General features: G+C 37.1%; 1 protein-coding gene across 2 annotated transcripts in view; it reads right to left on the reverse strand.

Annotated features, from left to right (window-relative positions):
• Positions 1–607: 607 nt before the first annotated feature.
• Positions 608–12,318, reverse strand: part of VMP1 (vacuole membrane protein 1) — a 126,975-nt gene continuing 115,264 nt past the window's right edge. For both annotated transcript variants that reach the window (XM_059997114.1, XM_059997115.1), the window contains exons 11-12: positions 2,187–2,289; positions 608–1,077 (exon numbers count right to left, since the gene is read on the reverse strand). In XM_059997114.1, coding sequence (XP_059853097.1) covers positions 934–1,077; positions 2,187–2,289 — 247 coding nt within the window. In that variant the 3' untranslated portion in view covers positions 608–933. The remainder of the gene's footprint in view (positions 1,078–2,186; positions 2,290–12,318) is intronic.

Below are 12,318 nucleotides of genomic sequence, written 5' to 3' on the forward strand. Positions count from 1 at the left end.
CTATCATCCCTCCTGTTTTCACAAGCCAAGAAGTCCCCTTGATATACCAGTCCCTAAGGTGCCATTTCAGCAGTGTGTAGCCAGCTGCCCAATTCCAGCCCAACAAAAAATGCTTCGGTGGTGGCCCTTTCATGCAAATAAATGAAGGCTTAAGAAACTGCGGTTGTAGGTGGATATGGCAAGGTTGTATTTAGTTGGTAGAAGCTAAAAGGAAGTAAAAATATCAAAACGCTCAAGAAAACGGACACAATTTTGGAATGATCAAAGATGTCTTTATAAAGTTTTTTCATGACTTCATTCTAAATATACAGAATAAAAAATGGTGTCAGCTCATTTGTGAGACACCAACAAGATTTTCCTTATACTGTCTCAAAATTGAAAGATCAGCTTCCCAAGAGGGTGTGCAATGCATCATAAAATGGCCTTTTTTCAAAGGTGGGAGAGGAAGGGTTGGGCAGGATGGCATATTAAATTTTACCATGATAGACATGCAAGACTGTTATCCAATCTAGTATAATTTATATACACTTTTGATGACTTAGGAAAACAAAGAAGTCATTTGTGACAAGCCTAAAAAGCTTGACATATTGGACATACTTAGGAACCATTTTTTTTTTGGTGTCCGGAATTCTTTAATTGTACCATGTGGGCTTTTGAAAATAACAAGTAGAAGGCCAGTTTTTGTTAAGTTTGCTGCTTAATATCACATTCCACCCTAATAAAATACAATTTGGGTTGAATTGACGGTGGATACCTTACCTTAACAAAGGAAGAGTATTGTCAGTGCAAGATATGGACTAAACTGCTTTCAGGGGAAAAAAAAAATTAAAATTGATATAGGTTGGAAAAGGGAATTTTCCTTCCTGGTTTGGAGTCCTCCCAATTTAAGGCAGAACCCGTCCATTTAAATTTTTGCAGTTAAAACTTTTCTGCTTATTTAGTTTTCTCCTCTGAGTTCAACCGCTGCTGGATTCGTTTGGCATAACTTTGTGCCATGGAGTTAATGATGGACAGGATGAAGTAACACACCATTACAACAACCAACTTCTCAAACATCCAGGACAACCAGTTTTCTCCCTGCAGGAAGAAAGGCAGAACAATCCACGAGAAATGCTCCATTAGTTCAGTAGTAAAAAGGGGACCACCTACCATGTTTTAACGAAAATAATGAGAACCTGGAGCTTACAACTTATAAAGCCTAAACAATTAAAAATGAAAAGTCTTGTGTCTTCAGCTACTGTGAAATCTACAGTCAGGCTTTCTTACACCCAGCTATTAAGATTTCACTTTGTTAGATATAAAGTCAATGTTGAGTCATATAATTTAGAATGGGGTGAGTGTGAAGTCATCTCTTATCTTTCACTACATAATGTCTTTGATTAAATCTTACTATCTGAAGTCACCATGGAGATACTTTCAGAGAGTAGTGTCAAGATAGTTACACGTGTATATATTCTTGTTCCAGGATTAGGAGCAGCTTTTAAAATATAAATGTTATCTATTTCTGGAGTCATGTTTGGTCAACTGAGGGCAGCAAAGGGCCACGTAAAGAGTGTAAGGCCATCAAAAAACAAAAAAACCCAACCAAACAAGAAAAACACTATGCTTCCTTCAAGTTTCCCATTTCAGGTTATTGCTTACTCATCCTCTTCTAGTCATTTCCTTTGCTGCAAAACTGTTTATAGAAAAGGCAGGCTTAATTTAATTAAGTTTTTAAGTTCAGTTATGTTAACAGCTTTGGTTTATATTAAAAAAAATTATTTTCCCATCTGTGAAAAGAAAAATAGAGCAAAAATGAAGGAAGATATTCAGATGAACTCAGTAAGTCCAATACTTTGTTATGCTATAAATTTTAACTTTTTAATTCACTTGGAAAGTATACTTGCTACTTATAAATAAATAATTTAAGATCAAGGTAATAACTCATTCTACATAACAGATCCATTATTTTTCATTAGCCCAAGGCTTGTTTTTGGGAGAAGATGTACAAAATAGAAGTTATCAATACATTTTCTGATCTAGACAAAGGCACATTTGCCAGTAGGGAGTAAACCGAGCCTCAAACTTCTGCTAAGACTGACAAACCTCACTCTATTTGCCTAAAAATGCCAGTGAGTGCTGTGAATGTAACTTCGCCCTGAAACTGTGGGGAGTGGGGGGGAAGAGAAGATAGAGGAAAGTCTCACCTGTGGTGCGCCCGTTTCGCTTTTGTGGTGAAGCTTCTGACGCTGGGCCTCCAGGTATTCCTGGAATGGCTTCTGCAGAGATGGACCTATGCCAGGGACAGCACTGGAAGCAGGGTACAATAACCCAAGGAAAAAGATACATTTGGGAAGAAAAGCAGGAAAAATGTTAAAGAAAAATCCACTTACCGCCTCAACTCAAAAAGCAGGGATTAGATAGAAGGAGGAAAAAACCCAACAACAATCAGCAGAGCTGGCGAAATCCTGTGAACTCTTTTCAATGGATCAGAATTCATCCTTTCACAACCCCATAAAGGAGAAAAAGCTCTCCCTCCAAATGTTTAAGAAGAAAATAGGAGCTGAGAGTCCCTTCTAGTAGAAGAGTTAGTTCTCAGAGTGAGGCCAGCTCTCAGCTGATGCTGCACACTGGTGTGGTACAAAGAATAAAATGAATGACTTCTGAGAAGTCTCACATTTATCACCACCAGTTCCTGTAAGAACTGGTTTGAACCGATTAATAAGGAAATGACTTATGCTTGTGTCATCCCTAGTTGAAAAAGAAACTGCCCGCCCTCTCTCTGACTTGTCCCATCTTCTCAGAGGGGGCGGTCCTTTCTCAATCCAAGTCCTTATTAGGACAATCTGTGCGTCATCCTTATCCAAAAAGAATGCATTAGCAAATTTGGGAGGCACCTCCCACTAGTCAGAAGTCAGTGATTAACAAAGGAACAAAGAAGGAACTGCGAACCTTGAATCACTTCGTGGTTTATGGTAGGTGGTTTGCACAGAAACTACAGTACATTACTAAACAACTTGTTCTGAGATGATTGGGACAGTGATCTCTGATAAGTTTATGTACTCGGAGCTCCCTCTCACCTAGAATATGTGGAGGTAGTGCTGTTAAACCGGTTTGGCAACTGTAGGTACCAGGCTTCTGTTTTAGAAATGCTTGCAGGCATTTTAAAAAAATGGTAACTTGGGGCAACTTAGAAAACCAAACATCTCTATTTTCTATACCCTTTATTTTCTCATCTGATAATAATAGGGCTAAAAGCTAAATGAGCCCAATCTTTTTCCTGGGGCCAGCAAAAGGTATTTTATGTATTTGCAACAGTGCCTTATGTTCTCCTTTTTTAAGTAAGTATTAAATTAACTTCACTGCCCTTTTTCTAGAACAATTCAGTTGCTGCTTTCTGTAACAAAAAGCAGGAGTAGAGGAAGAGAAATTTCTTGCTACTATATTTACAAGAGGTGAACAAATACATAACTCCTGGCTGACACTTTTCTTTGATCCTTTTAATTATCAACCACCACACCCCTAATGGAGTCCTTATTTTATATCCAACACTGTAATTGGTACTATGGGGAAAGAAAAAAACTGCAAGAAATAGTCTATGTCCAAGAACTTAAAATCATTACAGGGATTCAAAACACACACACACACACACACACACACACACACACGACCTGATTTGCAAACAAAAGAATTTATAAATCAATAATAAATTTCTCAACTTTTTGGTACAGAAGATATACTCCAAAGAAAGTGAAGGGAAAAAAGAGAGATCAGTGTGGGGTGAAGTTGTTTAAAAAGTCCTTTAATGAATACTGAAGGATATGTAAAAAGGCCTGGATAGACATATGTAGTAGAAGCAATGAGTGCATTGATGATTCCAGAAGACCTGTATGACAGACATCAAAGATGGAGAAGTGGGACTTCCCCCGTGGTCCAGTGATTAATACTCTGCACTCCCAATTCAGGGGGCCTGGGTTCAATACCTGGTCGGGGAACTAGATCCCGCATGCTGCAACTAAAAAATGGTCCTGCGTGCCGCAACTAAAGATCCCACATAAATAAGTAAATATTAAAAAAAAAAAAAAAAAAGAAAACGGAGAAGGGAGGGAGACTGTGGGTTAACTCCTCTCATAGACTTTTACATGGCCTTACATTAGTACGATAAACCATAAGAGCTGTCTCTGAGCTCTGTTGCTGTTTATTAGTAATGATTCTTCTACAAAGGAGCAACATAGTACAAACCTTCTCTTTAAAACAGACTTCCCTTGGGTAGTTCTTTATATAATGCATAAAGGAATGCAAATAACTCATCCACTTACACTTGAACTAAACCACATGAATATAAAAAAAAAATCCAGTAAAATAAATGCACAAAAAGATTGGCTTTGAAGATTACAGATTTATAAGAACTTTCCTTCAGAAATTCTTTTGGCCACAGGCACAGCTTGCAGGATCTTAGTTCCCCGACTAGGGATTGAACCCAGGTCCATGGCAGTGAAAGTGCCGAGTCCTAACCACTGGACTGCCAGGGAATTCCCAGAAATTGATTCTTTCACCCTTAATAACAATAACTTATGTCATTATTTTAAACTCCCAAGGATGGCTATAGTCAAGCCAGTTTTTTTTTTTTGAAAGTTAAAAAAAAACTTATTTAGAGAGGCTGAAATGATTGTATGCTTATTTGAACAGCTAGGTTGTACAAGAAATGACTTGAAAATTCCCTTTTTGATGTCCTCCAAGAGTTGGGTTCCATTATGTGTCTTGTTCTTTCTTCAGACCTCTAACTTCAGACTGACGTTAAGCAAAAATATGGCTTACAGTTTTCCTCAAATCATTCTTGGGCTCCAGGGTCAAGCCATTATTTAAAGAGAAAATTAAGAACCAAGACCCAATGGTAGAAAGGTTCTACTTTGCTGTTGTTGTTGAGGGGAATGAGGAAGGGACTGGCAACAATCATTCTAGATTCCTTTCAAAATAACTGGAAACCATAAATGATTTGCCATTGTAAGTCCATTAAGACCTACTTTTTTAGCTGATAGAGAATATATGTCATTACACATTTACATGATGTGTAACTTTCAAAGAATTATCTTGGGCTAATGCAGAGATTAATTTTTCAAGGGGCTATGGTGTTTGTTACATGCTTTAGAGAGTTTTTGGTGGTGGGATGGGAGATTCAGTTTTTCATAAGAGACTAGGAACTGGTGAAAATAGAGAAGTTAAAAGTTTTTACAGCAAGATATTAACCAAAACTATTATGAAAAAATGCCACATGATCTGAAAAAATCTAAAAAGTTAATATATTTGAAAACTAGGTATTAAGTGTTACATAATGAATTATTCGTCAGGTCCTCTTACTTTTTTAAATATATTCATCAAAATTTTAGTTTTATTTTCATTTCTCTATGTCTACAAACCATGGCTTAAGGCCACACATGCCTCAGCTTATACAAAGCACTCTTACACTAAAGTTTTCTTAATTAACACGAAAGTTCTTTAAGTTCTTTAGATAAAAATTGAAATTACAGTTTTCACTCTTAACATACATTTAAGGAAAACAATAGCGCCATCTCATGACTTCATCCCTCAAGTTATTTTCAAGCAGCAGACACAAGTAAGAGTCCATTCTTACATTTAGGATTAATTTAAGGTACACACATGAGGAAGGAATAACTCGCATCACAGTTCAGTGTCTCTTTATAGTTGGCTCAGGAAATAAATGCCATTTTCTGAAAGCCATTGAATTCAGAGTACCTTGTGCACCTGGCTAAGGACCCTCATCTCAACCCATGGTGGGTGGGTGAAGTTCTCCATCTGTCATTAGGTGCTGATTAAGTTCAAAGTATTAGTTACTATTTTCCAGTCAGTGGTTGGATTTAAATATACTTAAACTAGCCGTAAACAGCCATTTTCTCTAGGTGAGAAAACCTTAAAGAAGAAAAGAAAAAACAAAGGAAAACAAAAGCAAGAATAAAATTGATCTCATCTGCTTTTCCTTGCTGTAGACCTTCAGCATAGTGGGTAAAAAAATTTTTGTGGATAGTAATATCTTGATATTTATTTTCTTGGCACACACATTTTTCAGATAATATAATTCATGAAGAAACAAGTTTCCAACAACTTATTCTAATGGCAATTTTTGAACTTTAGTTACTGATTTTAATAAAGAAAGAAAGAAACAAACAAAACACCTCAGAAAATGCAAACAAAAAGAAGGGAGAAAAAGTAAAGAAAAAATTCCACAGAAGTCTAATAAACCCACTCAGAGCTCAAAAGTGGTTTCATGGGAACAATATTTTGCCATGCTTATATACTTAAGTATGTGTTAAAACAAAAACAAGACAAACTTCTTTGCAAAATTCTGTCAAGGGCCCTGACCATTATGCAAACAAAATCTATTATTTTTCTATGTTTTTTAATGCATCTGTGACTCTGTTTGTGGAATCACTTATCTGATAAGAAATCTGTATTTTAAACTCTCCCCATATTGACTCATTATAAATAAAGGTCTGCATTGTGTTCCCACAAAAAGCCAGAAAATCTACCAGAGGAAGCATCACAATCGGCAGAGGTTGCATAGAGTGGGTGATGTGAGTACTCCAGTTTTTCACAATGCTTAAATTTTCATTTTATGAGCAGACACCTATTCCAAAAAATTCATCGGTCATTGTTATTCTGTTTTCAAGGGACTCCTTTCAAATTTTGTAGGTCTCAAACAAATTGGTTCACCAGATATAAAAAACACACCATTTGATTTACTTTGATTCTCTTCTCCATTACAGACATAGTCATCAATCTAGGACTTGCTATTAAAAGACCCGAAATTTTCCTGTTCATGATTCTGTTTGGATTTTTCCACCCAGATGAGTGTTTTTTATTATTATGTGCCATCATGAAACTGGGGCACAGTGCTTAATGACACAGAAGTAACATAAACTTTTTAAAAATTGATTTGTCTTGTTTAGCCCTATTTACACAGGACCTATATAAGGTTAAGCAGTTGAAATGCCTATGGGAATTAAACAGGTATTAATAAAGTAAATTTTTAATACAGGCTCTGCTTTGTTAACCACTTTTTTTGAAGATCTTAGCATTAATGTGATTGTGTAAGTCATATCATTGGCGTTCCAGAAAATATACTGTCTGACATGGATTCCTAGTAAGGCTATAGGGCAGTAAGCCTTTATCTTTCTTAGAAAAAAAAATTATGTGCAAAAAAAATTTTTTTTAACCTTCGTTTCACTATTTGTGCAGTACTTTGAGGCTGATTTATTTAACATTCCTCTAATGATTAATCAGAACATGGAAATAACACTCTCAGGGTGTGGTTAGTTAAACCGCGGAAAGCTTATGAATGTGAGAAAATGTTTTTAGAAGAAGATTCAGGTCAGGGGTAATATTAAAAGAAAGGGAAAGGAAAGGTTTAATCAAGTCTACTGCTGCTATAATTCAGAAAGCATAATAGAGATCTTTTGAAGTAGACTACTTTTTGATAGCACCAAAAGCAGCTTTTAAGGGCAGAGGAGCCTAGACCAATGGTCTGCGAACATTTTTGATATTTGTACTCACGCAAATAGTAAAATGTACAAATACAAATTAAAATGGATAAAATATGGATGGAATCTTAAAAATTTTTAAATTGTTACTAAATGTCTTACTAATTATGACAGCTTTCATGCTATCATTAGCAAATATTTCTGATTAATGGGACATAGAAAAAACAATAAATTGCAGCATGCCCACTGTAAGCCCCTTTTGTACCATGGAACTCTTACTCTAACCCTAGCCTATGTTTGTAATCCATGATTTGTGATATTCTGACATGTGGATTGAGGGAGTGCCAATCAGACTGATGTAAACTATATCCTCCATGTATGTATAGCCATATAAATTATATGTACCTATACTACCATAATAATGTTATGTACATTACAAAATACACAAAAAATAACAAAGATGAAAATAAATATAAATAGAAGTTCTATTTTAGTCCCACTCCAATGGTGGAGACCACTGGTTTAGACCAGGAAACTAAACCACAAGGGGTACAGATACTATACCTTGTTCCCAAAAGGTCAAAAATATCTTAAGGCTTAGTTAGCAGAACAACTCAAGGCAAAACTCTTAGGTAACATATTAGAGAAAAGAAAGCTATTTCTACAAAGATCCAGATTAAGTGTCTCTTTTTTGCTCATCCTTCCATCCTTTATAGTGGCTCCTATAAAGAGGGCCTTTAAGAACCTGAATAGCCAAATCTCAAGAGACTGAAATCCTGTGCCCACAGTTAAACTTATATTTATGTTTTAAATGAATATCAGGGTCTTTAGAATTTTCTTGATTGGGTGAGGATCATTGTATGTAAATCACTAAGTCAAATTTGACTCCAGAGAATTCTATCAATTGAGATTTGTCCTGGGAGCTGAGAAGTACAGCCGTAAACAGACTCTTCTAGACTGAAGCTACAGGCTCTTCTGCTAAAGAGATTAAATTTTACAATTAAGGTACTGGTAGGATATATTTTCAGGGATGAAATAAAAGCCCCTCCCTATCCCACCTCCATTACATGCTGATCTGTCTTCTGAACAAAAGAGGCAATGATAATACTGTAGGTAGAAGTTCAGTGACAAGATGGCCTAGCAAGTCCCTTTCTTGATAACAGTCTTATAAATAATTCTTTGTTTTCAGAAACGTGCACATGTTGGTCAAACACTGTAGAGTTAAACACCACACCACCATAACCAACCCCACCCCCGGCCCTGCCCCCACTGGGCAGGGAGGCCAGGATCTAAACAGGCTTAACGGTTAGTACTTTAATGAGTTGTCATTTCCTGTCTGATAAAGATTCTCACAGTATTTAACCACCAGTTTCCCTGGGGCCCCGACCAATACTAGAACTCTATTCATAGTCACTCAGAATGGATCTCAGACTCCTGACCTGATTCAACAATGATAGATTTCCCTGCAAATGAAACAAAAAGTCTTTCCTCCTTAGGTAGACTGCTCAGGAGAAGAGGCAGGCAAGGCAGAGGGGAAGTAATTTATCAAACTATCTTTCTGAAGAAGCCAAAGGCCATCATGCTAAAATCCATTAATATTTATAGCCTTTAAGTCCTCAGAGATTAGAGAAAGAAAAAAGAAAAAAAGATATAAATTGATCCCTAATTAATCCATGAACCCAGGAATATGACAAGTAAATGAACTGGTGTTGGCTGCAAATAAACATATTTAACCCGGTAAAAATGGGATCCAGTAATCCCATGTGACTGAAATGAAAGAGTTAAAATCTAGGGCTTTATCATATATACAAGTTTGAGTTGATAGTCTCTGGTACCATCTAAAATTCGTTGTGATTCAACCTCAGGATTTGGGATTAAAACATCTTGAATTTCATTCACAGCTGTGCCCCTTTCAAATTATTAAAACCTCTTTTGTACTCAAGTTAGTCCATTGTGCACTGAGTAGAACTGACACCATGACACCATGGTGATGACACCGTCAGTTTCCTAGTGGCTGTGTAGAAGGAAGACCACTGCTTTATCCAGAAACATCAGGTGTACTGTTTCTACTGCCTCACAGCATATTTCTATCACAGGAGTCTTTCAAAAAAAAGTAACCCTCAATTGCACTTGCTTTCCTTTTTAAAAAAAATTTATTTGTTTATTTTTGGCTGCATTGGGTCTTCGTTGCTGCATGCGGGCTTTCTCTAGTTGCAGTGAGCAGGGGTTACTCTTCGTTGCAGTGTGCGGGCTTCTCATTGCAGTGGCTTCTCTTGCTGCCGAGCATGGGCTCTAGGCGCACAGGCTTTAGTAGTTGTGGCACGCAGGCTCAGTAGTTGTGGCTCACAGGCTCTAGAGCGCAGGCTCAGTAGTTGTGACACAAGGACTTAGTTGCTCCACAGCACGTGGGATCTTCCCAGACCAGGGCTTGAACCCGTGTCCCCTGCATTGGCAGGCGGATTCTTAACCACTGTGCCACCAGGGAAGTCCCTTCATTCCAGTTTTGAAGGAAGAAGTGGTTAAGGAGAATAAATCAAACCACTCAGGCTTTTGATCCTATCTCCTTACAGCTCTTACCATTTACATGAATTTAAATATGTTTCAGTTTCCCCATGAAGACAGTGATAGCAAGTACCTTATAGATTTTATTATGCATATTCATAAAAACAAATGTAAAGCATCTGGCACACTGAGTGCTTACTAAATGTTATATCCAACCCACGTCCTTCCTTTTCTTCATTTGTATTTTCCATCTCTAGCTTTTAACCAGAGTATTTCCCTCAGCCTAAAATACACAGAGGTCTCTCCTAATAATGAATAAATGAATTCAATTAGTCAACAAATATTTATAGAACACTTAAAATGCGTCAGGTATGACCTTGGCCTGACTTTTTCTCTACCCACTATGTAGGTTAATATAATTGGGTTTTAGTTTTCATCATTCTACAGAAATGCTCTAATTATGGTTAATAGTAACTTCCTAATACAATGTCCATTTCTCACCTTACAGTCTAACTCCAGTGTTCTTGCTTTAACCTTTAACTATCTGCCTCCCAATATCTATAAGAAAAATACAAAGGAGTTAAGAGTCAAAAGAGAAGATAAACTACAGGAAGAGGACACGAAAAAGAAGGAATTTTCTATCTGAAGTACAGAAGATTATATTAAAATCAGCATGTACAACTGATTCTCAGCAGCTGGGGTCTTAAAACCTCTGTATCCTCCTCCGATTAATACAGTTATTTGTGTTCCACACTTCCATAACTTTTTCTGACAATGATCAAAAAAAGTCAAAGAGAATCAAATACATAAACCAGGTTTGTGTATTTTAAAATGAAAGGGTAGGGACTTCCCTGGTGGTGCAGTGGTTAAGAATCCATCTGCCGATGCAGGGGACACGGGTTCGAGCCCTGGTCTGGGAAGATCCCACATGCTGCGGAGAAACTGAGCCCATGCGCCACAACTACTGAGCCTGTGCTCTGGGCCCCGTGAGCCACAACTACAGAGACCACGTACCACAACCACTGAAGCCCGCGCGCCTAAAGCCTGTGCTCTGCAACAAGAGAAGCCACTGCAGTTAGAAGCCTGCACACTGCAACAAAGAGTAGCCCCCTCTCGCCGCAAATTAGAGAAAACCCGTGTGCAGCAACGAAGACCCAACACAGCCAAAATAAATAAATAAATAAATAAAAATAATAAAATGAAAGGGTAGATTTTCTTTCTGTAGAAGAAAAAGTCCAGACCAATATGGCTCATTCTGACCACTTACAGAGTGAGGAACAAGAAACAACATTAAGATTCAAGCACTTTATTACTCACTGGTTAAAATGATCTCCCTTGCCACAGGCAAGTCTGACTCTTGAGGTCAAATGTCAAGTTAACTTAGAAATAGGAGACAGCAAAGAAGAGCATGGAACATTCTGTATCTGGTAAAAAAAGTCCCTGCTCCAGCCAACCCCATCCCCCGAGTTCAATGACTGAGTTATGGAAATTTTCTTGTGTGGTAAAACTGGGGACTTTGTCTTCCAATAAGACTCTGGCAACCTGACAATGAGCCAATGTTCTGCATATGGTTTGTTACGAGTCATATGCTTAATGTTATTTTCTGGGAATTCTCATCCTCTATTTGGTGAGAATATCAGAACATGTCATTTTAATCATGATTTTAAAGTTAGACTTGGTCATGCTCTTTAAGAAATATGTCCGGGTCTCTCTCATTGGAGAAAATCTAAAATTAAATAAAAATAAGTTTAAAATCAAAGAAAGAAAGAAAGAGAAAGAAAGAAAGAAGAAAGAAAGGAAGGAAGGAAGAAAGAAAAGAAAGAAAGAAAGACTGCAACAAATGTAAGGCCTTAGAAGCTCTAAAGTTCCCTGGTTCTTTGGTTCTGTCCTCTGACTTACTTCAGCTTAGGATATCAGAGAGTGAAAAACTCCATTACATGCCTAATCTTTTTTCAGAAACTTTTCTCTGTCCTCTTGCCAAACATACTATAAACCAAAAGGCTTTTTCAAGGCTATTATCTGTTCTAACCTTTCAGAATATGTAACTGATTCATTACATCTATTCAGATTTTCGTATATAACTAGACAGCCCTTTGATTTAGGAATAGGTAATAGGGATACCTTTCCCTAAGCCCAGGGATACTAATGATTACTTTCCAGAACTGTCCAAGAAATAAATCTACAAATAATTATTTCTGGTCAAGGGAGGGGAATTATTTACTCTTAAAATTACAATACATTTTGGAGGTAGGTCTTATATTCTCTCTGGGACGTTAGGACTGTCATACCATGATAAACTATACTAAAAATACCACAGTCCAAAGGCACACTTATGTAGCTG

The sequence above is a fragment of the Delphinus delphis genome, chromosome 19 (assembly GCF_949987515.2).
Source record: "Delphinus delphis chromosome 19, mDelDel1.2, whole genome shotgun sequence".
NCBI lineage: Eukaryota > Metazoa > Chordata > Mammalia > Artiodactyla > Delphinidae > Delphinus > Delphinus delphis.